Source organism: Marmota flaviventris, chromosome 9 (assembly GCF_047511675.1).
Source record: "Marmota flaviventris isolate mMarFla1 chromosome 9, mMarFla1.hap1, whole genome shotgun sequence".
NCBI classification, from domain to species: Eukaryota; Metazoa; Chordata; class Mammalia; order Rodentia; family Sciuridae; genus Marmota; species Marmota flaviventris.
Genome location: NC_092506.1, coordinates 10,529,470 through 10,555,817, shown reverse-complemented (window position 1 = coordinate 10,555,817; position 26,348 = coordinate 10,529,470). Strand labels below are relative to the sequence as shown.

The following is a 26,348-nucleotide window of genomic DNA, read 5'->3' as shown; positions in this document are numbered from 1 at the left end:
AAAAAAAAAAAAAAAAAAAGAGCGAGTGAAGCTAGAGGCTTTACTTGGTAAGAAGTAAACTGGGGTTTCAAGACTCTCGGTGCCCGCCACCCACGGAACCTGACCAATCAAAGGGGTTTTTGCCGTTTATCTTTCTGTTCTTTGTAGTAGATTTAAAAAAGAGACAATGAAAGGGACGAGGATTTCATTGAAAACGATAATCCGCCAGCTTCGTACTCGGAGCGTCGCATTTAGATATGCAATTACAAAATCTGGGCCAGCAACCCGGCCACCCGCCCCAGCCTATCGGGAGGAGTGTGCCCGTTTGCAACTAGAGGGTGGAAGGCCAGAGACGCCGGGTTCCGAGAGGCGCCCAGCGCGGACACCGCGGGGAGCTGACCAGGGAAAGGTGCAGGACGCGGCGCCTCGGGCGGGGCGGGGCGGGTTACGGTAACCCCGCGGCGCCGGCCCCGCCCTCGTGCGCAGGCGCGGAACCGTTGCCCGCCGAGCGGTTGCGGGCCGAGCGGTTTGCAGAGCCGGCCTGGGAGGGCTGCGATCGGCTGCTCCACCTGCGTGACACCCCCGCGCCCGCCTCCCGCGGCGCCCTCGGTAAGTCAGTCAGCCGCCCTGCGGGAGCAGCAGCCCAAGGTGCAGGGCTGGGCGACGACGTGGACAGAAATGACCTTTCCTGAAGGTGGGAAGCTCTCTGCTTCGGTGCTGCGGGTCCGAGGCTTGGACGCCAAGGAGGTTCGGTGCTCGGACAGCCCCGACCCCTCGGTGGGAATAGGAAGGGGCCACACGCCCCCGGGGAAACCGAGGCCCGACGAGGGCACGCGAGCAGACCCCGAGCGCTCTTCCCGGCGGGCGACCAGACTTGAGACCGGGACTGGGGTTGTTCGGGGAAAATGAGGTCCACTGCAGCTGGTGTGGCTGGGGCGCAGGCTTGGGTCTCGAACCCCCGACATGGGGCCGTCAGGTACCCCAGGCCCGGGCCAGCGGGGGAGCGGGGAATTCTGAAGGTCAGGGGTCGCCTTGGGCTTTAGGTACAAAGGTCAGACCGAGTCCCCCCTCGGCGCCACCGTCTCAGGAGGTTGCCTCCCGAAGTGAAAACTTGGACTTGGCCTCTCCGCGGTCTCCAGCGGAGATCTTGCCCGTGCAGTTTTAGAACTTGGACCTGTCGGAATGACGCTTGCCTCTTCCTGACGCCTAGGCTCGGTCAAGATGAATCCCGTCGTCTTGGTCCACGGTGGCGGAGCCAGCAGCATCTCCCAGGACCGGAAAGAGCGAGTGCGCCAGGGCATCTCGAAAGCAGCGACTGGGGGCTACAACGTCCTCAAGGAGGGAGGGAGCGCAGTCGATGCTGTGGAAGAAGCAGTGACCATCCTGGAGAACGATCCCGAGTTCAACGCAGGTAAATTGCGCCTCAGCTAGTGCACAATACGCCAATCAGATCGAGCTCCTACCCCAAACATACTTGAAGAGTCTAAGGTTTTGTCTTTGGGGGTTTTGTTTGGTATGGCGGGTTGAACCCAGGGGCGCTTTACCACTGAGCTACATCCCCAGCCCCTTTTACTTTTTATTTTGAGACATGGTCTGACAAAGTTGCTGAGGCTGAGGCTGTCCTTGAACTTGGGCTTCCACCGCCTCAACCTCCCCATTCACAAGGATTACAGGCAGGGGCATCAGTGCCCAGTTCTAATTGGCTTCATAATGAAATAATATGGTAAGGGGAAAAGCAGTATTTTTCTTTTTACCTGTTGATCAACTTGTTTTGGGAGGGGTCGGAAATTTAAAATCCACTAATTCACCCTTTATTTAACCAGTTTCTGAGAATTCATATACCAAAAGGCCTTTTCTTACGTTGGAGGGGGGGGGGGCTTGAGGGAACAACTTTACATGTCATAAACTGTACCCTTTTCAAGTTTTGAAAAAAGGTATACACCTGTATGACCACTGCCACACCCAAGATTTAAAACATTTCTATCCCCGTCTGTGCTATTATAACAGAATAAGAAATGTGTATTTAGTCTCTCTCCACCCTTTCAGGAACACAGCACTTGAAACCCTTGTAATTCCATGAGAGTGCTGGGAGATTTGTACAGGGGAGTGAATCAGGGACACCCCACTGAGCCATATCCCCACCCCTATTTTGTATTTAAAGACAGGGTCTCCCTGAGTTGCTTAGTGCCTCACCCATTGCTGAGGCTGGCTTTGAACTCTCGATTTTCCTGCCTGAGCCTATCAAGCCACTGGGACTACAGGTGTGCGCCACCATGTACCAAAGATTGAACCCAGGGGCACTTAACCATTGAGCCACATCCCCAGCCCATTTATATATTTATTTATTTATTTTAGATAGGGCCTCACTAAGTTGTTTAGGGCCTCATTATGTTGCTAATTGCTAAAGCTGGCTTTGAACTTGAAGTCCTCCTGCCTCAGCCTCCCAAGCCACTGAGATTACAGGCATGTGCCGCCATGCCCAGAGCTAGGAGAATCTTTTATTCTAATATTTGATCTTTGACCCCAACTATTAACACAAAGTACCCATCTTTTGTAATTTCCTGGGTGATAGGAACAGCTTTTGTCCTAATGAGGTGACTTTGGGGGGGTTCTGAATAGAGGCTGGTCAGTATACAAACCAAGCCATAATTAGGTTGAATTTTGCAGCCCTCCACCCCCATTCCCTTGGAAAGGAAGAGGAGCCAGAGACAGTTTATAATCCATCATGACTACATGATGAAGCCTTCCATAAAAATCCCAGAACTGCAGGTTTGGGGAAACTTTCTAGTTAGTGAACACACCCATGTACCAGGAGGGTAGTAAACACCAACTCCACAGGGTCAGAAGCCCCTGTGCCCAGGAGCCTTTCCAGACTTGACCCTGTGTATTTTTGTTACTGGGGTTTTAGGACAAAGGTCCTGCTCCAGGGGTCCCTGTAGGTTCTGTCACTCATCCCAAGATGCCACTATAAGAGATGGTCAGAGGCAAAGGAAGGAAAGAAATTTTATCAGTGTAGATATACTAGGAAGACAAGGGACTAAATAAGAAGAAAATGTCTTCAACCTGTTGGGGGGGTGCGGTGCTGAGATGAATTTAGGTTTAAATGGAGAAAGATGTGGAGGGGGCAAGAGGTGTGCATAATTAAGCATCTTGGTCAAACTGCTCTCTGGTTGATAGTTATCTCAGTTGTGGTTCTTCTGGGTGGCTCCATAGAAGTTATCCTATGAAGGGACAATCCCATTCCCACCATAGGGTAATATATCTGTGAGGCTCCCCTGATCCTGGAATCCAAGGTAACTGAAGATTTAGAGCAATGACTGGAGACTTCTAGGCACTGCTGCAACTGGTCTGGGATAGGATATTGTAAAAAGCTGTTATTTGAATCTTGAAAATATTTTAGTTACTCTCCTCTTGATGCCTCCTACTTGAAGGGGGATAAAGAGGCTAGGTAAATTCAAGGCTAATCAACTTTTTATTACCAGTTTTCAGACATATACTCCTTAAATGCCTATGTGCAGAGTTGAGCAGGAATTTTATACAAAGTTCAAGGTGATAAAGGAGACAGATACAGAATGAAGGAGAGATGCTAAGCTTTATTTGCTTTTAGTTATTCAGTGGGTATCTACAGGCTGAAGAGAAGAGACAGTGCTTTTAGCAAAAGTAACCACTAAATCCTTGTTACATTTTTCATCTGGCTGTTCATCTGTGTCCCTTATCCTATCCTTTACTCACATTCTAAACCAGTAAACATAAGTATTCCCCTGAGTCTAATGAGCTGTCCTAGGGAATTAATGAAACTGAAAAAGGAGGTTGCTGGGCTTGGTGGCATACGCCTGTAATCCCAGCAACTCAGGAAGCTGAGACAGGAGGATCACAAGTTCAAAGCCGCCTCAGCAAAAGCGAGGCCCTAAACAACTCGGTGAGACCTGTCCCTAAATAAAATACAAAATATCGCTAGGGATGTGGCTCAGTGGTGCCCCTGAGTTCAGTCCCCGGAACTCCCCCCAAAAAATGGAGGGAGTTGCAGAAACCCATCAAAACCTTCCATTTATAGCCAAGTGAGGCAGAAGTTTTGGGTAATCTACCTGTAATTGGCTTCTGAAGTAGGAGGCAGTATAACCTGTGGGATCTGATTCTAGCTCTGTGTAGATGGTGTCAGAAGTAAATTGAATTATAGGACATCAACTGCAGATGAATTGATGTGCCAGGGAAAGAAACCCACACATATGATGTCAGAAGTGAGGTATTGAGAGCTAAGGAACCCTAAAATTCCTTCACACCACTTTGCAGTTATTCCCTTCTTCATCCCTAGCAGCAGTCCAGATGCGCTTCTGTCACCATAGATTAGCTTGCATTTCCTAAAATTGCATATAAATGCAATCACACAGAGTATGATGCTTTTGTGTTTGGCTTCTTTGACTCAAATCTGTTCATTTTTTAGAATAATAATCATCATAGCTAATATATGATGTACTATATACCATAGTCTAAGAAATTTGCACAATTAGCTCATTAAATGTGGACTGTAGTCTGGTGAACAAGGTATAATTATTATGCCCATTTCTCAGTTGAGAACACTAAGGCACAAAAAAATTGACTAACTTGCTGCAAGACATTTGCTTCCTCTTTATTCTAAAAGAGAAACCTAAGATCTCATGATTAAAATACTTCTTGGAATTACACCACCCACCCAACATCGGTCATCAAATATTGACTGAGTATTTGTGCTATCTCCTTGACTCTGCTGATCACTCACCACCAACACTTAAAAACCTTTCGCAAGTCTGCCTGACCACAGAATGAGACGTGACAGTGCACTTTTATGGCTGTTTGTTGAACCAGAGTTTACCAGCTAGGGACCAAGTAGCCAGCATGGGAAGCAGACCTGTAAACCAAATGCCTCTCAGCAGTCAGGACCCGCTGGCTGACAAACCCCCACTTGTTTGCAGAGGACCTTGATTTGAAGCAGATTCTGGTCCCCACCGTCTATTAGCTAACAGGATCCCTCATCCTCATTCGTGGGGAAGTTCGGATTAGGAAACTGAACAGCCAGCTCTCCTTTCTTGGCTACCTTCTGGGTATCTTCCTCTAATGTCCAGATGTCTGCTGTTCAGCCCTTTGAGGGAGCTGAGTAGAGCTTTAAAAAAGGAAATGAAAGATTTGGGGGAATAGATGGGCTCTAACAGTATGCTGTCTATCTTGGCTGTTTTTCCATTTGCTTTTACAAACAGATTCAAGCAGCCTCTACCATCATCCCCTGGAATATCTATTTGGGAACTTCATACAAAAAGCTGACTCTCAGCAGTTATTGGGTTCTGTGATGATAACTAGCACTCACGACAACTTATCTGAGTGTCAGTGAAAATGCTGTGTTTCCATTCCTGTTTTAATATGGATTTTACTTTCTGTTTACTGCTTGTTCTAGTATTTGAAGTCGTTTATTTGATACTAATGGAATAAAAATTGAACTTTGAGATTTGACTGCCAGAATTTCTTTTTTTTTTCCATTTTCCTTTTTTTCAAGCTGGGGTATCACTATGTTGCCCAGATTGGCCTCAAAATCCTGAGCTCAAGTGATCTTCCCACCTCAGCCTCCTGAGTCACTGGGACTAAAGGCACCACCACACCCATCTTAGAAATATTGTTTAAAGTCTTACTTAGATTTTCAGCCTTTACATTTCCTGGAATAGAGCAACGTTCACACAGCACTTTAGATTGTTATTTATTCTCTCTATTATTAAGGTTTTTTAAATTTCCTTTAGTGGTAGATGGACACAATGACTTTATTTTTTTAAATATTTTTTTTTTTATTTTTTAGTGGTACATGGACACAATATCCTTATTTTATTTTTATGTGGTGCTGAGGATCGAATGCAGAGCCCTGCATGTGCTAGGCGAGGGCTCTACCGCTGAGCCACAACCCCAGCCCATGACTTTATTCTTATGTATTTATTTTTATGTGGTGCTGAGGAGCAAACCCAGTGCCTCATACCTGCTAGGCAAGTGCTTTACCACTGAGCTACAGTCCCAGCCCCTCTGTAAATTCAGTTTTACAAGTTGTCAAAGAGTCTTTGAGGTAACAGGATTGTTTTTATAATTATAAATTCCTCATAGCTGTCTATAATTCTTTATAGCATTTTTAACTCCTTTACATCTAAATGGCAAAAGTCTGTTGTGGGGTCTAGGAATTGTTTGTGGTTTGTTTGTTTCTTTGTTTTGAAGTCTCCCGTGTGGTTCTAACATGCAACCAGGTTTAGGATCCACTAGCCTAGTACTATACAATTTTAATGATTGGGTTTTTTTATATAATTTACATTACAATAAAATTCCCTTTTTAGCGTGTAGGTCGATGACTGTGATAAATACATATGGAGGTGTAGCCCCTGCTACAATTAAAAAATAAAATGGTTCTCTCCCTCTCCACATCCTTTGGGTCCACACCTCCATCCACTTCTGGCCCTTGGCAACAACTAATCTGTTTTCTATCCCTATAGTTTTGTCTTTTCCAGAATGTCATACATGGATTCATGCAGTCTGTAGCCTTTGGAGTCTGAATTGTCACCCAACAGTGCATGAGAATGTACACATAGATCTGGATATCCTCCCAAGTGTGTCCTTGGAGAAGCGTTCTGTTGTATAGGTATCCCACTCATTTAGCCGCTTACCAGCTGGGGGACTTGTTCCACTTGGGATCGTTATAAATAAAATCACCATGAACATTTGTACACAGGTTTTTGGGTAAACACAAAACCTAGGTATTTTGTGTGAATACCTAGGAGTGTATGGCAAGTATGTATTTAACTTTATTAGAAACTGCCAGACTTTTCCAATGAGACTGCCATTTTCCATTCCCACCAGCAATAGATGAAAGTTCCAGTTGCTCAGAATCTTCACCAGCTCTGGGTTTCAACGGTATTTTTTAAAGTTTAGCCATCTTTATAGGGGCATGGAGGAATCTCATTGTGGTGGTAATTAGCATTCCCCAAAATAGCAGATGATATTGAACATCTTTTCCTGTGTTTTTTTTTCCCCAACCACATTTCTTCTTTCATGAAGTCTCTATTCAAATCCTTTGTCAATTTTATTGTTTTTTTTTCCTTATTATTGAGTTAGTTTTAAATGTTCTTTATATAATTTGGTGTAAACCTTAGACATGTGATCTCTAGATATTTTCACCTAGTCTGTGGCTTATCATTTCTGTCTGTTAACAGTGTCTTTGAAAATGCAGAAGTTCTCAATTTCATAGAAGTCCAATTTATTCATTTTTATTGTTAATGGATCATGCTCTTCATGTCATAGCATAAATATTTACCTAACCCAGGGTTACAAACATTTTCTCTAATGTAGTCTTCTAGAAATTTTAAGTCTCAATCTGTTTGGGATACATTTTTGTTTATGGTACAAAGGTATATATCAATGTTCTTTTTTTGCATAATTATTCAAGCATCAATTGTTGAAAAGGCCTATAGGAAGAATAAATTGGTTTTCTTCTCTTCACTCACAAAATACTCCTGGTAGCCTGATAGATGGAAGGTTTTTTGTTTTTATTTTTTCATACCAACTAATTCTCTAATAATTCTCTGGACACCAACTGGGTGTCCTTCAGTTCAATTATGACTCTAAGTAGACCCCACAGATTAAGGACTCACTTTCACAAGACGTCCCTCTATTTCAGATGCCAGTCACAATTAGTGGGTCCCAGGTTGCTCACTTCTGTCTAACTTGGCTACATATCAGGGGCTCCCTGTTCCCCTCCTCAGGCTCCGTATATTTCTAGGAAGGCTTACAAAATCCAGGGAAACACTTGTACTTGCTTATTTATTATAAGGAAGATGATAAAGGATACAAATCATAAGCCAGATGACATGGCAATGACTAATCCTTTCTGACTTTATCTACCAGGAGTAGAGTCAGGTCACTCAGGTTAAGGGCTTAGTTCCACAAGCTGTCTCCCATTTACCTTCCAGGACAAGTCACAAAACTCACTCATTCACTGGCTTATTATATTAATATGATAAAGGATGCACCTGAAGAAATGTACGGGTCAAGGTTATAGGAAGGGTGCAGAGTTTCCATGCCCTCCTTAAGCTTGCTGTCCTCCTGGCACCTCCATGAGTTCAGCAACCCCAGACCTCTCCAAACCCATCCTTAGGAGTTTTTATGGAGGCTTCATTTTATAGGTGTGATTGATTGCTTAAACCACAGCCATTGGTTATGAACTCAACTTTTAGTCTGTCCCTCACCCCAGAGGTTAGGGCAGTAGTTGACCCTTTAACCACATGGTTGGTTCCTCTGGAAGCCAGCCCCCTATCCTAACACTATCTGGGAGCCCCTAGCCACCAGCCATCTCCTCAGCACACAAAAACACAATTACTGCTCTCTGCCTTCCAAGAATATTAGCATCTGTGTGCCAGGAAACTGGGATGGTTAACCAAATGCTTATCACTATCTCCATCCTCCCTAACCTCTGGAAGTCACTCATCTGTTTCCCGTCTTTATAATTTCATTACTTTCAGAATGCACAGTAAAGGGAATCATGTGACTTTTTGGAAATTTTCCCCCCACTCAACAAAATGCCCTGGATCCATCTAACATGTTACCCATGTCAAGTTTATTCCTTTATAGTGCTAAGTAGCATTGTCTGGTACAGATGTACTGCAGTTTATTTAAACATTCACCTGGTAAAGGATATTTTAGTTGTCTCCAGTTTGGGGGACTTTACTGGGCTATGCCAGTAAAGCTGCTGAGAAGGTATGTGAACAGATTTTAGTGTGAAAATGAGTTTCTGTACCTCCAGGATAAATGCCCAGGAATAGGGTTGCCAGGACATAGAGTTGGGTAAAGTTTTTATCCACTCTGCCTTCATCTGTCTTTTAATTAATCCATCTAGAATATTTGCATTTTATATAATTACTGATATGTGATGACTTAAATCTCCTATCACATTTTGGTGTTGTTTGCTCTGTTTTTTAGTTTTCTCTTCTGGCCTGCCTTTGAGTTACTTGAATGTTTTTTTAGAATCCCATTTTGTTTTACGTGTAGTGTTTTTGAGTGTCTCTCTTGGATTTCTTAGGTATTTGCTCTGGATATTTTTATATATACACCTGCCACAGTGCAGTGGCGGTGGCCTCCTTGACACAGGAAGGAGGGAGACTTCATTACTGCTGGGCTATGGTGGGAGGACAGGCTTCTCCCAAGACGGCTGCAACTCTGCCCTGCCTCAGAGAGTGAGAACTACGGATTTTTGTATATTGATTTTTTATTTAGTCCATTTGGGCTTCTATTACAAAATACCACAGAGTGGATGTCTTATGGAAAACAGAAATATCTTACAGTTTCTGGTAGCTGAGAAGTTCAAGAGCAAAATGCCAGCAGATGAGGTGTCTGGGGAGGGCCTGCCTCCTCATAGACAGGTGTCTTCTCATTCCAACCTCACATGTTGGAAGAGCCCCCTTTATAAGGGCACAGATTCCATTCATGAGGGCTTCACCCTCATGAAATAATTACCTTCCAAGGACTCACCTCCTAATACCATCACCTTAGGGGTAAAGGTTTCAACATTTGAGTATAGGGCCACATAAATGTTCAGATAATAGCAACTTTGAATTCTGTGACTTGGTAAATTTATTTACACTAGTAGCATTAGGAGATTCTGTGAATTGTTCACAGTTATGTCATCTACAGTTTTTGTGTCTTCCTTTCCAATCTTTATGCCTTTTATTTCTTTTTTTTTTTTTTTGAGGGGGGGGGTCTTATTCCATTAGTAAACCCATTCAGTATCATGTTCAATAGAGCTAATAAAGGCAGTGGGGGGGAAAGCACCCAGTCTCTGACCATTAAATGTGTGTAGTTACAGGATTTTATAGATATCCAAGTTGAAGCAGCTCCCTTACTAGTTTGCTAAGGTTTTTTTCATCATGTATGCATGTCACATCTTGTCATATGAGTTTTCTTTATCTATTGAGATATGTTTTTGCTTTTGTCTTATTTGGTGACTACGGATTGATTGATTTTTTTTAATGTTAAACCAGACTTGCATACACCTGAGATTAACACCACTTTGTCATGATGTAGAATCTTTTTCTTTATATTGCTACATTTGATTTTTAAAATATTTTTAGTCGTCAATGGGACTGCATTTTATTGATTGATATGTGGTGCTGAGAGTTGAACCCAGTGCCTCACACATGCTAGGTAAGCGCTCTACACTGACCACAACTCCAGCCCCACTGCATTTGATTTTTTAGCATTTTTCTTTTCTTTTTTTTAGCTTGTGTCTTATAATATTAGGTAAAATATTCTTCAGATTTCCATGCTTTTAACCTACTTGTGTCTTTATATTTAAAGTAGGTTTCTACAGAAAGCATATCTTTTTATACAATTTGATAATAGGCATATTATAAATAGCAGGGCATATCATTCTATGCCCAAAGGACAACTTGTGCTGCTTTGGTAATTACTATAACTAATTTTAAGAAATTAATCTTGCTTATATTATCAGTCTTGCAAAATTTTCTGACTGAGGGCTTAAGGTGCCTTTCTGCCTCACTGAAGCCTGCAAGGATGGCCCGGGTGTGTGTTCTTCCCTCATTTTACAAATGAGAAGATGGAGGAACAACAGGGTTAAGAGATTTTCGGGCACCCTGCAGGCAGCGGGAGTTGGAGAAAGGGAGATTGTGATGAGGGCTGAGGTGTGTGCATGGAAGCCCCGAACTTGAGTGAAGTGGATCCAGAGAGGAGCTGGAGTGGACCAGGAGGTCAGAGGCCAGATCGGGAATGGCTTCACACTCTATTTTTTAGGTTATAGGATGCTGCCCTAGTCCATTTCTTATGGCTATAACAAAAGATCTGAGGTAGAGCTGGGGGTGTAGCTTGGTGGACAGGGAGGGCACTGGCCTGGTGTGCACAGGGCTCTGGGTTTGAATCCAGACACCACAAAGGAAAGGGAGGGAGGAAGAGGAGGAAAAGTGGGGTAGTTAGCTCACAGTTCTGGGACTCAGGAGCTTGGTAACCACCATCTGCCCAGGGCTAGTGGGGGCCTCATGGCAGATGGCATCACATAGCTCTGGAGAGCAAGTAAGGAACCAGGGAGGGACAGGAATACTGGTTTATTAAAAAAAAAAAAAAAAAAATCAAAAAACACTGTGTCCTAGTGTGATGGCACACTCCAGTAATTCCAGTCACTCAGGGCCAGGAGGATTGCAAGTTCAATGCCAGACTGGATCACTTAGTGAGTTCCTATCTGAAAAATCAAATAAAAAGTAAAAAGGGCTCAGGACAGATTTCAGGGTTCAATCCCCAATACCAAAAAAAAAAAAAAGAAAATCCCCTTCCTCTGGCAGTGGAATAGAGATGGATTGAAGTGGATAAATTACAGGAAAACCTGGATTCTTCTCTAAATTCTTAATTTTTGCTTTTCAACTTGGTTGTAGGTTGTGGGTCTGTCTTGAACACAGAAGGTGACGTTGAAATGGATGCCAGTATCATGGACGGCAAAGACCTGTCCACAGGAGCAGTGTCTGCAGTGCGCAATATAGCAAATCCCGTCAAACTTGCGCGGCTTGTTATGGAAAAGGTACATGTGCTTGGAGCGCCGTGTTCCCGCGGAGTGTCTACCCCAGGGCCTCAGTGACAAACAGAGGCCTGACTGAGGGGAAGTACTTGAGATCACTGTTCTAAAAATATGTACAGAAACAGAAACAGCAGCATCTGAGCTCTCAAATCGGCCACAATTCCAACTTTTCTGGGTGAAGTCACCTGACTAGTAATCACTTGACCAGTGATGAATTTGTCATCTTTCTGTATCTTTTTTTTTTTTTCTTTTTCGTACCGAGGATTGAACCCAGGGGTGCTTACCCACCAAGCCACCATCTCCAGCCCTTTGGGGTTTTTACTTAGAGACAGGGTCTTGCTCTGTTGCCTAGGGCCTCACTAAGTTGCTGAGGCTGGCTTGAACTTGCGATCCTCCTGCCTCAGCCTCCAAGCCACTGAGATTACAGGTGTGCACCCCTGTGACTGGCTCTTCCTATATTTTCTTCAGGCCTCTTTCAACACCTATAACTCAGCACACACAAATTGAGAAGACCAGCTATTTAGGAGCATGTGTTAAATACAAATATGTTAAGTTTTCTAAATTTAAGATCATATGTAAGTATGATTTTCTGCATTCAGAAAAGCCAGTCAATGAAATTTGCATTTTGAGCCTTTGTACCCAAAGAGAAACAATTATTTCCACACATTTGGTACAGGTAAGAAGATTAGAGGGGCTGGGGATGTGGTTCAAGCGGTAGCGTGCTCGCCTGGCATGCATGCGGCCCGGGTTCGATCCTCAGCACCACACACAAAGATGTTGTGTCCGCCAATAACTAAAAAATAAATATTAAAAAATTCTCTCTCTCTCTCTCTCTCTCTCTCTTTAAAAAAAAAGAATATTAGAGATTTTCCAAAAATTAACCATTTTTTCCTTTTCTTGCTGGATCAGACACCTCATTGCTTTCTGACGGGTGAAGGTGCGGGCAAATTTGCAGCAGAGATGGGGATTCCAGAGGTTGCCATGGAAGAACTGATAACAGAGAGAAGCAAGAAGCAACTGGAAAAAGAGAAGCATGGGAACAGAGCCGAGAGATCAGACTATCCAAAGTAAGTCTCACCTGCCGCCCATCCTTCTGGGAGTTATTAAAGTATGAAGGTTTGGCCAACATACAACTATCTACATTTCTTAAATGACTCAAACCAAATACCGGAAAAGCTACTCTTGTTATTCTCAAATTTAACCTCGCTTATTACTCCTATGAGCCAGGCGAGCAGAGTTCCTTTCCTGGCATGATTTAGGAGAGAATGATTTGCATTAGGGTGTCATTTACCCAGATGCTTCTCCCTTCCCTGACTGGGTACCAGGGGTCGAACCTAGGAGTGCTTACTCTCTGAGCCACATCCCCAGCCCTATTTTGTATTTTATTTTGAGACAGGGTCTCACTGAGCTGCTTAGCTCCTCACCTTTGCTGAGGCTGGCTTTGAACTCGGGATCCTTCTCTCTCAGCCTCCTGAGCTGCTGAGATTACAGGCATGTGCCACCGTGTCCTGCAAAAATCCTCTTATTTAAAGCAGTTTTGAAAATAAAACGTGAAGATGGCATGGGAAGTCATAATGGAACTCACTTTAGTGACTCTGCCTAGTTCTTACTGGGGACCACCTAGGGAACTTTTTCAGAATATTCATGCTTAAGCCCCTCCCTAAAGAATCAGACTCACCAGATCTGCAGTGATGAGGCCAGGCAGGTGCCAGATGGAAAAGTGTCCCAGAGAATTCTGGTTAAGAATCCGATTTACCTGGGGGGGCTGGGGTTGTGGCTCAGCGGTAGGGCGCTCGCTTAGCATGCACAAGGCCCTGGGTTCAATCCTCAGCACCACGTAAAAATAAAAATAAACAAAATAAACGTTAAAAAAAAAAAAAAAAGAATCCGATTTACCAGGCTGGCCATGTGCTGGGAACTGGTGGCAACCTCAGTAGCATGCTAGTGTGTCAGTGGGCTAGTGGAGGAAGGGGGTCGCTTGATAAATGATTCATGTTTATGTCCAAAGATATTGCCACGTTGCATCCCAAGACTCTGGAACTCTGCATCTCCACCAGCCAGCGCTGCTCTTAGAGTAAGCAAGCAGGGCTCCTGCCTGGGGCCCAGCACTTTAGAAGGGTTTCACGCCATGAATACACCTTTGTCGCTCAGTATTGGCACCACACAACCCATAACCCTCCTCCTCCCTCCTCATCTGCTCCTGTGACTAACTCCATTCAGCTACCAGGGGAAGGCTGCGCCACCTCCCTTGCTCTGCGTCTCGGAAGCAGAGGCCGCCTGAGTCCAAATTTGTGGGTTGTGCCACTGCCAACATCAGAGATGGATACTGCTCTGGAATGTGGGAAGACTGGAACAGCAGGACTCGGGTAAGAGAAAAAGCAAATTAATGAAAAGTTAACTTGTCACAAAGTATTGATTCCCTCTAGTGCCAAGCATCCAGTATCTCAGCTCTGCTGTTTCAGCTTGAAGTTCTGAAGGTATTGAATTAGTAGCATGTGCACAGAGTTAAATTTGTGTGCATGTCTGACTAGAAGAGCAGTAGAAACATAATGAGAACCACTTACATCACTTTTAAAAATAAAGGGAAACAGGTGAAATTAATAATATATTTTATTTAACACGGTATATTATATTACCATCCAAAATATTTCCATTTCATCTGGTAATCACTATAAAAATTATGTATGAGCTATCTTACATTCTTTTTTCATACTAAATCTTTAAAATCTTACATGCGTTTTGTGCCTGTGGTGCACCTCAATGCAGCCTAGCTAGCTACATGTGGCTAGCAGTCACCAGCGGCCACCTGTAGCTGGCGGTGACCACAGTGAACAGCACAGCTCCAGAGTCAGCTGCCCAAGGGGCCAACTAAATGGACCTTGAATATAGAATATTGAGTGGTCTGTTTTATTTAATAAGAGATAATTAAAACATTTAGTTAATTTCAAAAATGTAACATTAAATTCTTAGCTCTTAAGTGATTTTGACGTAAGACATATTCATTATTTATAACCCACATTTTTATTGTAGTATTAATAGACAATTTTTTTATATTTTACAAAAAACTGACTTGAAAATTAAGTCTTTAAATTACTTTTTATATTTTTCAACTTCTTTAAATTACCGCTTCATTTTTTTATGAAAATATATTCTAATTTTTTGTATACTTTGGATATAACTTTATGTTACTTTTTAATCCCTAGATTATTGAAATTGAGTATAAGTCAAGATTTTGATAGAAAAAGAATGAATACTAAAATGGATCTCACAACAGGAAAAAAAGTGAAAGAAAAAAAAGAAGCAAAAAAATTCTTCAAAGAAGAGTCTGCTTCCACTTTAAAAACTGGAATCCATAAAGCAAGCAATCTCCTTCCAGGATGAGCCACGTCAAGTTCACAACAGGACATTACCAATTCTTTGTTAAATGAAGATTCCGTTTCTTATCCAAATAGTGGAAATCAGTAAGAAGTTTATTCTCGTGGAATCCACAACTTGAACAGATCAAGTGAAATCCCTGAAGCTTGATATTCTTCATTGAAGAATTGAATTTCTGGCCACAAAGAATCACACACAAAAAAAGCACAGGGATTGGGAGGAAGAGGCTGAACACACAGTGGACAGTTGGTGACACCAGGAAAATATAGCGCTGGAAACGTCACCTGCTGTCCTGGAGAGGACAACACGGGTGTCCAGGATTTAGTCAAGCCTCATGGTTCAAGACACCACCAGGGTTTACTGCCGCAGTCTGGCTGGGCACACAATCACGAGCCACCACACAGCTTGTAGATTCAAACAGCAACTCTTTATTCCCGAACTCACACCAGCCGTCTACAATCACGTTCTGGGGAAATCCACGTTCTCTGCCCAAATCCACCCCCACTGGGCTTCTGTCTCCCAAAAACTACTGTCTGAATCCCGTGAGAACTCAAGGGGAACTCAGGCAGCAGGATACGCCCTATTCCCAGCAGGAATAACCTTAAACCTGGACCGCCCTAAACCCGGATCGTCCTAAACCGGGAACACCCTAAACCCGGATCCGCCCTGGTCCTTGAGCAAGGTCACCTTAGATGCAATGTCACTGCAAAATGTCCTATTTCCACGAGTCCTTCCACTAAGCAACATGGGGTATGCTGGCAAGGAAATTGTCATACCTACTTGGCTAATGGCTCCCAGCAGTTTACAACACAACAGAAATGTTCTTGGTTTAGTAAAAATGATTTCAAAATTCGGCAAAATGCCAAACATGATTTGAAGACAGAAAATAGTGAAACACTGTGCTCAGTGTGTAGAATGGGGAATTCAAACACGTTAATTCAATGGGCAATAAAGACATTAAATCTTTTTTTTTTTTTTTTTTGAGACAGAGTTTCACTGTCCCAGGCTGGCCTCAAACTCCTTATCCTCCTGCCTCAGCCTCCCAAGTAGCTGGGATTACAGGCAGGCGAACTGGGGAGTGGTTTGTTGGTTGGCTGGTTTAGTGGTAGTTTTTTCGTTTTGTTTTTGGAGGTGTTTTGTTTTTGCAGTGCTAAGGTTGGAAACCCAGGACCTTACACATACTAGACAAACACTCTACCACTGAACCCAGCTAAAATGTGTTAATCTAGAACGTACCGTGGTCAGAAGACGTGCTGGACAACTGACATCTACCGGAGGCTCATCGCACTACTTGAAGAAGGGAAACAAGTCTAAAGCAATCTGTGTTTCACTGGCTTTACATCAGCTTCTTAAAATATGGTTTTAAATTAAATGAAGAAGTAGGTGGGGAAACTTTGCTGTAGGCGTTAAGTTGAAAGACTGTTGAAGGCGGCAAGCCTGTGGTAATGGTGATGACGGATGATCTGACCGGGTTGGTAATGGAAGCATACAAGCAGGAAGCTTGGCCGAGAGTCCACTAGGTTCTGTGTCTGTGTGCAGCTGTGTTGGATTTGTTTCAGGGATATATGACCTCAGCTGAGCCAATGGCAGGGTGCTGTGGAACACAGAGGGATCCTCTAGATATGCCCAAAGGGGGAGCATCTTGACTGAATTCATGTCTGACCCTATAACAAAGACGCGTGGTGGGGACACCTGCTGAATGCTGCTGACGTAACTCAACTGAATTTAGATGGGAAGAGCTAAGCAGAACCACAGAAGGTGTCCAAAGAGTAAGGCATGGGCCTCCGCAGAAGGTGAAGGTGATTTTTAATTTGTGCTATCTGTAAGTGCTTGAATACACTATGGGCTGTTTTTTTTTGTTGTTGTTTTAATTCATACTGGAGAGTGAACCCTCGGATGCTTTACCACTGAGTTACATCCTCGGCCCTTTTTCGTTTTTTATTTTGAGACGAGTCTCACTAAGTTGCTGAGGCTGGCTTTGAGCTTGTGATCCTCTTGCGTCAGCCTCCTGAGTCACTGGGATCACAGGCGTGTAACACCACACCGGGCTTACACTGTTGTCTTCTAATAATAAGCTTTAAAAAAAAAGAAGATCTGAGTTGGCCTATTTCTGCTTTTAAAGAATTACAGATATTCTTTGCTTAATTCAAGGAAGAACTTATGTACAAAAAGTCCCCCAACCAATTTCTGCAGACACTATTTTTAATCGGTATGGTCTCATTTGAAAAGAGAGATATGAAGAAAATGCTTCTATCTCTGATTTTCTTTATAATATACCAGCATTGAAATTTAAAAGAAGAATTTATTTGCATGAAAATAGATATCACTTAAGAGATGATGAAATGACAATAATAAATGGTTGTGATTTATACAACCAAATTAAAGTATGTAATATCTTCTGTGATAATAATTTATCATGTATAGATCCATGCGGTGTTTTTGCATGATGATGTAAAAATCAGGATTCATTTACAAATCTAAGTATGCTTTAAGAACTACATTGGGCAATTCCATATTTATCCGAAGTAAGGCATCTCCAGATTAAAATTGCTTTAAAATGTACTAAGAATATATCGACTCCAAAAAGGTTGTCCTATTTTTCATTTTTTGTCAATAGAATTCATGATGTGTGAAAATGTTGAGTGTGAGAACATGACAAGTGACCCCTGAAACAAAGACAAGAAAAATGGATTGTTTGGAGGAAGTGCATAACCATTGTGAATCCTGCTGCCATCCCCAGCTAATCCAATGGTGCAAGTGTGCACAATATTAATTATAATAATAATTAAATTACATCATCGTTAGTAGTATGTTAACTTTCAGTTAAATGAAAACGTAGCTTTGCAATACTTTTCAAGATCAGACAGCATGGAGATTCCTAAAGAAATCTAAAATAGAACTAGCATGTGACCCCACAGCCCGTCTGTGTCGTACACCCCAGGGAGATGAAATCAGCGCGTCCTAAGACTTCTGCACTCCCGCCTTCGTTGCAGCATCATTCTCAATAGCCAAGATATGGACGTGTCTGTAACGGATGAATGGATCAAGAAATTGTGGGGTGGGGGTGTGTGCGTAAGTAATGGAATATTAAAAAGAATTGGGCTGGGATGTAGCTCAGTGGCAAAGCATCTGCCTTGCATTTGCAAAGCCCTGGGTTTGACCCCCCCCCCCAGTTCCAAAAAAGACAAAAAAAAGAACCCCACCAACAAGGGGATCCTGCTGTTTGCAACCACATGGATGGACCTTGAGGATATCAGGCTAAATGAAATCAGACAAAGAAAAACACGGCATGATCTCAGCTGCGTGCAGCATCTAAAATATTTATAATAATAAAATACATAGGAAAGAATAATAATTCCTAGGGACTGGGAGAGGGTGGGATAAGGGAAGTGGGGAGAAGTGGGTCCAAGGGTACAAAGTTACAGTTACGTAGCATGGATAAGTCTAGACACACAACGTGCAGACGGTCATTAATGATATTATCTACTGGAAATTTGCCAAGAGTGGATCTTAGGTAACAAAAAAAGGTAACTCTGACATAATAGATAGTTATATAATTTTGATTGACTATAATAATAATTTCATTATATCAAAATGTACAGTATACCTTTATTTTATGCGTATATGTTATTTTCATATATGTATGTGTGTGTGTATATATGTGTGTGTGTGTGTGTGTGTATGAAAATATTTTCAAGACAGTTTACCATGGTAAGAAGGTAGAGAATACTCATAAATTCTGAGTACTGACCATATATGCTGTGTGGGCCTCTGACTCCATGTGTGCTCCTGCCCTGTCCCTTGCAAAGTTGGGAGCCAGCCCGCCACTGGCAATGCCTGAGAGCACCTCTTTACTTACCTACTTTTACTTTCTTTATGGCATTTTTTACCATATAAAAGATTTTTTTTTGTAATATGTCTACCTTTTTTTATAGTTAGCAAAACTAAAACTCAGAAAAGCATTTCCCACTTGAGACACACAGCCCCCTAGATTGAGTTCTTTGGCCATCCGCAAGTAGACTTTGAGGTGACGGAACCCGGGGCTCCTCCTGAGTAGATGCCCTGAAGGCAGGCAGTGTGGGTCCGAGCCTGGGTCCAAGATAGAGTTTTTATTTCTCAGCCCTACCACGCTCCTCCATACACACACCAACGGCAAAACAAAAAACCCTACTCCTAATGATCTCCTACACTGCAATACATGCCTTTTCACTTGCTGAGGCCAAATGCCTTCAGACTCTTTCAAGATTTCTCTTCCTCACATCCTGTCCACCTGCAAACTCAAGTCTGCCTTCAAAACGTCCAGCCTCTCATCACCCCTTCCACCAAAACTGCCCTAACAAACCAGCGCCTCCTCACACCTCCTCCCTGTCTGTTGCTAGTCTCAACTCTCAGTCAACTACACACCAGAGTGATTCTTTTAAGATAAACTTTGCAGAGGAGCACGTACACAAGCACACCAGTCTGCACCTTGATGGATTTTCATAGAATACACACACCCACATAATCAGCTGCCAGATCAGAAAACAGGATGTTGCCAGAAGCCCCACCTCCTGCCCCTTCCTGCCTTCCCCTCCCCCAGGTAGCGGCTGGCTGACTTCTAGCACAGTGGATGATGGTGTGTTGCCTGTGTTAGCTTGGATTGAGTGGAACCATACGGGGTCTGCCTTCCTCCCCATTGGGGTATGGTATTCCATGAGTATCCCACGGTTATCTACTCATCCTGGGGTGGGGAGGGGGATTTGTGTCTTCTGTTTGGGGTCATTACAAACAGCGATGCTTGGAACATCTGTGTGCTCTTTCTGGGTGATCATGTGTCCATGTTCTGATGGACAGATTGGCGGTGTGTAATTGCTGCGTCGTGGAGCGCCTTTATGTTCAGCCTTAGCAGATGTTGCAAAGTGAGATGTCAAAAGGGTCTGGCCAGTGTGCACCTGTGGCCTTACTGAATGAATGATGATTGGGGTTCCTGCACATTTTTTGTCAGAGCTTCATATCGTGCTTTTTAAATTTTAACGGTCCCCGTGGGTTGGTGCATTGATAAGAATGATTATTTTTAAAATTCAACTCAGATAACGACACTTCTTGGCTTAAACTCCCCTATCTCCTATCTCACACTTGCTGCTGTGACTCAGCGCCTCGGACTGACGGTATTCCAGGATGGTTTACTGTGGAATCTGGGTGGATGCACGGGTGTTAAAATACGTTTTCAACCATCTCATCAGAAAATTCATAATAGAATGTCAGGAGGGAAATCAACTTACTCGATCCTCACAACAACCCCATAAAATAGGTACCTGGCAGCTCCACCATACCTGGGAGGTGGCCACCCTGGAGCTACCAACTCGCGTCCTCCGTTTCTTTCCGTTCGTGGTGGCCGCTTCAGAATCTCTTGGGGGCAGGCAGGGATCCAAGGGAATCTCATGCACGCCCAAGTTTGAGATGCAGTCATATTTATAAATCTGTTATATTTATCCCCATTTCCTTCATGGAGACAGTGAGACACAGGGAATAAAACTTAAGCCACACAGCGAGATAATGGTAGTGCCGGACTGGATGTCCTCCTAGAGTACAGAGCTAGAGAACATCTGGAAGTCCGCCTGTGACTGACATGTGGGGTAAGAAGCAAAGGAGAGTGTTGGCATGGAAGGTGTCCCCACACTGTCAACATGTCATGTGGGAATTCAGTGGCTGTAAGCCACACTGGTGCTTGTGGGAGCGTTTCTCATCTTCAAACTGTCACTCTTTTTGTTTTTGGCAGAAACTCGGCGGGCACTGTGGGTGCCGTGGCCTTGGACTCCAAAGGAAACGTGGCTTATGCCACCTCGACAGGGGGTATCGTTAATAAGATGGTTGGCCGAGTTGGGGACTCACCATGTGTAGGTAGGTCTGAGGGACCGCTCCTGCCTCTGCCCCTTTCCCTCCCTGTCACCAGGTCCCCTTCGTTCTCTCTTCTCCGCTGTTCTCTCCTTTTCTTGTTTTATTTCCTCTTCTCAATGACAGCTTCAGAATTGGGGGCTGGAAGGGTTGTTTGGGGCACTGCTTTGAGAGGATGTTTTCATCCAGTGGGCATTCTGTTCCCTGGATTACATTTTTGGGATGCCTTGGGGAAGGAAACAGAGATGGGCAATGCATTAAATGCTTAAAATGCCCCGGGCTTTTAACCCTGTAGGCTACCTGTCTTCTCTTTAGCCCCGGTTCAGAATCTGCCGACTTGCCTGCAGAGGGTTAAGCACCCAAAACCTCTTCCCAGGCGTGGGCTCACATTAATGATATAAGAGAGCTGGGAACTTCAGTTTGCAGATATTAGAATTAAGTGGCACAAATTTGACACTTCTACAGAAATATTACAGATTGAAGTGTTCTTTACATTAACGCTAGCGCACGTCCTCTCTTTTCCAGGACGTGTGATTGGCAGGGTCGGGGGTTTGTATATGTTTCATCCTGTGCAGATTTTTAGAGTTTTCTTGTGAGAATTCTGATTGAAGTTTCAGGAACAGCTAAATTGTTTCAACAGCTTGTACTTTGGGTGGAAAACTAACCCTGCCCTCCCTTTTTTAATGTGTTGCTTTAGTCTTTGGTAGTAATCTGTACGCTTGACAACTCTTGACATCCTTTGTACTGTCATGAACTTGGAGGAGACCCTGGAAGCCTCTTTAAAGAGAAGATGTCTAATTACTTACCCCAGAGATATGAAATAATCTTTTCTCCTTAGCAAAAAAAAAAAAAAAAAATCCTCCCAAAATGTCTGGTTGGTTGTGCAGTTTGCCTGCAGCTGGGTTCAGCCCAGGCTCCAGAGGCACAGCAGATCAGGTCCCAGAAACCGAATTCAAATTTGTTAGGTTGCGATGGTGACGTCTTGAGAGAGAGAGAAGGTGTCACCCAAAGTCCTTGTCTTGGTTCTGACCCCCACGTGTGCTCGACCTGGACTTTCTGATGAGCATTCCCTTGGGACACCCCAGCCGGCCCCAGAGGACTCTGGGTGGACACTGGGCACACTGCAGAGTTCTCCCAGGTGTTGTCATCTTGAGAAGGGGAGGTGTCTTTGCAGTCCTGCTGCCCACGCCAGGACCACTCTTGGCACCACCCTGGTCTTTTGTGGTCTTAGAAGACGTGAAAGTAAAGACCTGGCTGTCTCAGCCATCTGGACACCATGGGGTCTGTCCAGTTCCTCCCACAGCAAAAGCTTATAAGAAAAGCCACCTCCCTTGGCTAGAGTTTACAGTCCCTACCCTGTTCCAGCTCCCTCCAGAACTAGGGGTTACCTGCCTCTGAAAACCCTGGGGACCCGTGACATTCCACACAATGTCTCCATTCCAGAGCCCTTTCCCCCCATGCCCCATCAATAGCAAAGGCGAAAATCAATATAATGCTTCTGATAGACCAGGGGAGAGTAAAGGCTAACTGTGCCAATACCGTGGGACTCTCAGGCCAGTGGCTGTGTGTGAACAGGTTCAGGAATGGAGAGGAGACCACAAAGTCACTTCCATGTGGGGTGTGGGAAGGAGACCGGGAGGGGCAGGATCACTGAGCAGGGGATGGATATGCTTTGAGGCAAAGGAGATGCTGGCCTGGTGTAGCTGCTCTGTGAGGTCACCCCTGCCTCCCTCCCCAGGGCTCCATCCTCCTGGATTCCAGTGCATCCTGGTCCATCATTGCTTCAGTGGCTCCTGGCCATGAACCTGGCCTTTGCCTACTCTTCAGCACTCTGAGGTTTAGCCTTACGCAGCACACGCCTAGGTGATGTGTATTTGTGCTTCCTGACCATTGCTGCTAAGTTAGAACCAATCACTTTTTTGAGCAGGATCTGGAGGTTACGCTGACAATAACATTGGAGCCATTTCCACGACGGGGCACGGGGAGAGCATCCTGAAGGTGAATCTAGCCAGGCTCACTCTCTTCCACATGGAACAAGGTATGTGGAACAAAGGACAAGTTCATAATTTGTGAAGACAAGTACAGGAGCTAGGTGATCAATAGATGGAGAAGTATGGGGAGCCCTCTCTTATTGGCTGCAGATGTTCTTTCAGAAAGAGTTTCCACTATTTGACTCCCCCCCACCTTCTAGTCAGATCTGGACTAGGAGAGCACTTAGAATACTCTTTTCTCTGCATCTCAGGAGATGGGGGCTGCAGAGGCATCCAGCCTGGGTGGGATAGGGAGGGCAGCTCTGCTTAGCTGATGCAGGAGCTCTGTCTCAGCAAGAAGGTGAGGATCCTCATTAGATGCAGATAGAAATCATTAACTCACTTTGGCTTCTCATACTGCAAAGGATGTCACCATCTGATTCCTTTCAGTAACCTGTGTTGTTTCTCAACTTTCCTTTGTTCACAGGAAAGACCGTGGAAGAGGCCGCGGACCTGTCGTTGGGTTATATGAAGTCAAAGATCAAAGGTTTGGGTGGCCTCATCTTGATCAGCAAAACAGGAGACTGGGTGGCAAAGTGGACCTCTACCTCCATGCCCTGGGCAGCCGCCAAGGACAACAAGCTGCACGTTGGCCTTGACCTTGGTGACACCACGATCACAGACCTGCCCTAAACCCCTGAAATTTGTATTCTAGGTGATAACTTGGAGGTAAAACTCATCTGCCTGCTGGGGAGATGCCACTTAATCAATTAGATTCAGAAATGGAAAAATTACGCAATCTGTCCCTCATTTTGTTGCCTTGATCAATAAGTATCTGAATGTTTGGTTGAGGGTGTGGTTCCAAAGCAATAAGAGAAATACCCATATTAATATCCAAATAAGGGGCCGGGGCTGTGGCTCAGTGGCAGAACACTTGCCTCGCACATGTGAGGCAGTGGGTTCGATTCCCAGGACCACCTAAAAAAATAAACAAAGATATTGTGTCCATCTACTAAAAAAATATGTCCAAATAAGACCAGTGAAGATGACAGTCTCTAGCCAGCAGTCTCCATTGTGTAAGGTTAAAAAGAAGGGAGGATACCTTGGCCCAGTGCAGGGAGCCTTTTGGGATTGGGAGACTCAAAGCTTGCAGGTGAAGGACCAGAAAGGGACCAGTTCCGCGAAGGTGCCTGAGTGAGGTGGGAGAAGCTGCAGGAATGTGACAAGGACCCTTGGCGGAAGAGTGAACATTCTCGAAGGGAGGTGTTCTTCATCTGAGAGAGGGAAAACAGGTTTTCCTAAGAAAGCTCAGTTCTGCAGCTGACCAACATGGACGTGTTTCCCGATGCTTGCAAAGGACCCTCTGATCACCCGTAGCTCCCCCAGCTGGAGACAAGGGACAATAATGGAAACTTGGGGTGGGGGGTGCTTTGAGTCTTAAGGGTTTTCTGGGTTCACCTAGCATTCTCCCACAAGCCAGCCCCTACCTGCCACAGACCCCCGTCCCCACCCAGGGAGTCACAGGGCTCCGCCTCTCCAACAGCGGGGAGTGGCCAATCAGTGGAGAAATGACACCGTAATTTACTGAGGACACAGACTCTCTAGAGCTTTGGGGCCCCCCTGAATGTACTGAGAGGGCATTGTTCAGTGTGTTCAGCATGATAAAGTCATTTCCTTGGTGAGGAATATCCCCGTCCATCTCACTGCACTGGAAATGGTCTTTCTCCTGTGACACATCTGCTCAGTTATTTAGTCTGCCAGGGCTTACCTTCTCTCTGGAAACTCGTTGCTTAACTCGAAATTCCATGTGCCACTAATAAAATGTGTTTTGAAAGAATAACAGTGTGGTTCGGAGTCACTGTGGACCAAGACCAGAAGCATGCAAGCTCTCCCCGGGTCTCAGTGCAGGCAGCTGACCAGACTTTTGAAGTGAGGATGGCTTGCGGGTGTGATGACACATCCTGTCTTCGCAGAGCGTAATCAGGAGTTTTTTGGAAGAGTCAAACTTTTTCTGAATGAATTAAAGAGAAGAAATAAAAACCACCATTTGCAAATAGCAACAGGCCATCTTCCTACAGTTTGGCAGTATTCATCCCAGAAAGACTCAGAGTTCTAGCTTCTGATCTAAGACCCTCCCTGGGCTCCCATCAGCTGCTCTGAACTAAAGACAAAGAGACCAACTGCATCTGGAGTCAGAAATGAGCTTGAAGTCTGTTTCCACCCACTACCTGGGTGATCCTGGGCACGTCAACTTCCAGGAATTTTTCACCTATAAAATGTTACCATGAAGATCAAATTAAAGAAAAACTACTTGGTATTCTATCTTAAGGATCCTATGGGCAAATATGTAGAAACTACACCCTGCCCAGGAAGAAGGTTGTATGTTCATAGACCTAAAAAACACCTTTAGAAGTATTGTGTTAGAAGGAGAATTCGTTTTCTAGGGCTGCCGCAAGAAATGTCCATCGACTGGCTTAACCAACAGGAAAGAATTTTCTCAGTTCTAGACGTTAGAAGTCCAAGATCAAGGTATCAGCAGATTTGGTTTCTCTCCTTGACTGGGAGATGCCTGTCTTCTCCCTGTGTCCTCACGTGGCCTTTTCTCTGGGCATGCACAGGCCTCTTCTTGCAAGGACACCAGTCAGATTAGGTACCATCCCATCAGTCTCATTGAAAGGCCCCATCTCCAAATACAGTCCTTTTCTGAGGTCATGGGGATTAGAGCTTCAACATGCGACTTGGGAAGATGACGGAATGCAGCCCGTGACAGCCCACAACGCAGGATCGTGTTCAGGATTAGAAAGGCAAGAGACCCTTTGGAGAAGAAAATAATCACTAAGTACCTAAGAAAAAGGGGGAGAGAGAGAGGAAGGCCACAGTGAAAGAGCTGTCAGAGCTTATCTGTCATTTCTCCCATTCACAAGGGAGGGGACCCTAGTTAAACACTGCCACGGGCTGGGCTTGTGGCCACTTGACCTCTTCAGGCAGTTGCCATACAGAATCATCCGCCCATTCTCAGCCACAGTGTATCTTTTTGCCCTCAGACCTTGGTTTGGCAAAAAAACACTAGCCTGGAAATTCTGTAAGGGGAGACCACAAATGGTTGTGACTTTTGCCCCACGCCACCAGTGGCCTGCTCCATAACTGTCAAGCAAACAAACGATCAAGAGAACAAACAACCCAATCAACAAATGGGCCAAGGACCTGAACAGACACTTCTCAGAGGAGGACATACAATCAATCAACAAGTACATGAAAAAATGCTCACCATCTCTAGCAGTCAGAGAAATGCAAATCAAAACCACCCTAAGATACCATCTCACTCCAGTTAGATTGGCAGCCATTATGAAGTCAAACAACAACAAGTGCTGGCGAGGATGTGGGGAAAAGGGTACACTTGTACATTGCTGGTGGGACTGCAAATTGGTGCAGCCAATTTGGAAAGCAGTATGGAGATTTCTTGGAAAGCTGGGAATGGAGCCACCATTTGACCCAGCTATTCCCCTTCTCGGTCTATTCCCTAAAGACCTAAAAAGAGCATGCTACAGGGACACTGCTACATCGATGTTCATAGCAGC

General features: G+C 44.4%; 1 protein-coding gene across 2 annotated transcripts; it reads left to right on the top strand.

The window, feature by feature from the left end:
- Positions 1 to 478: 478 nt before the first annotated feature.
- Positions 479 to 24,610, top strand: Asrgl1 (asparaginase and isoaspartyl peptidase 1). Of its 2 annotated transcripts, none has more exons than XM_027944063.2 (7): positions 479 to 588; positions 1,190 to 1,390; positions 11,412 to 11,554; positions 12,461 to 12,618; positions 20,685 to 20,806; positions 22,728 to 22,838; positions 23,258 to 24,610. In XM_027944063.2, the coding sequence occupies exons 2-7, from the start codon at positions 1,201 to 1,203 to the stop codon at positions 23,461 to 23,463; spliced, it is 930 nt and encodes a 309-aa protein (XP_027799864.2). In that variant the 5' UTR covers positions 479 to 588; positions 1,190 to 1,200; the 3' UTR covers positions 23,464 to 24,610. The 2 variants fall into 2 exon arrangements, with proteins under 2 accessions (XP_027799864.2, XP_027799863.2); XM_027944062.3 differs by lacking the exon at positions 479 to 588 and adding an exon at positions 618 to 673.
- The last annotated feature ends 1,738 nt before the right edge of the window (positions 24,611 to 26,348 follow it).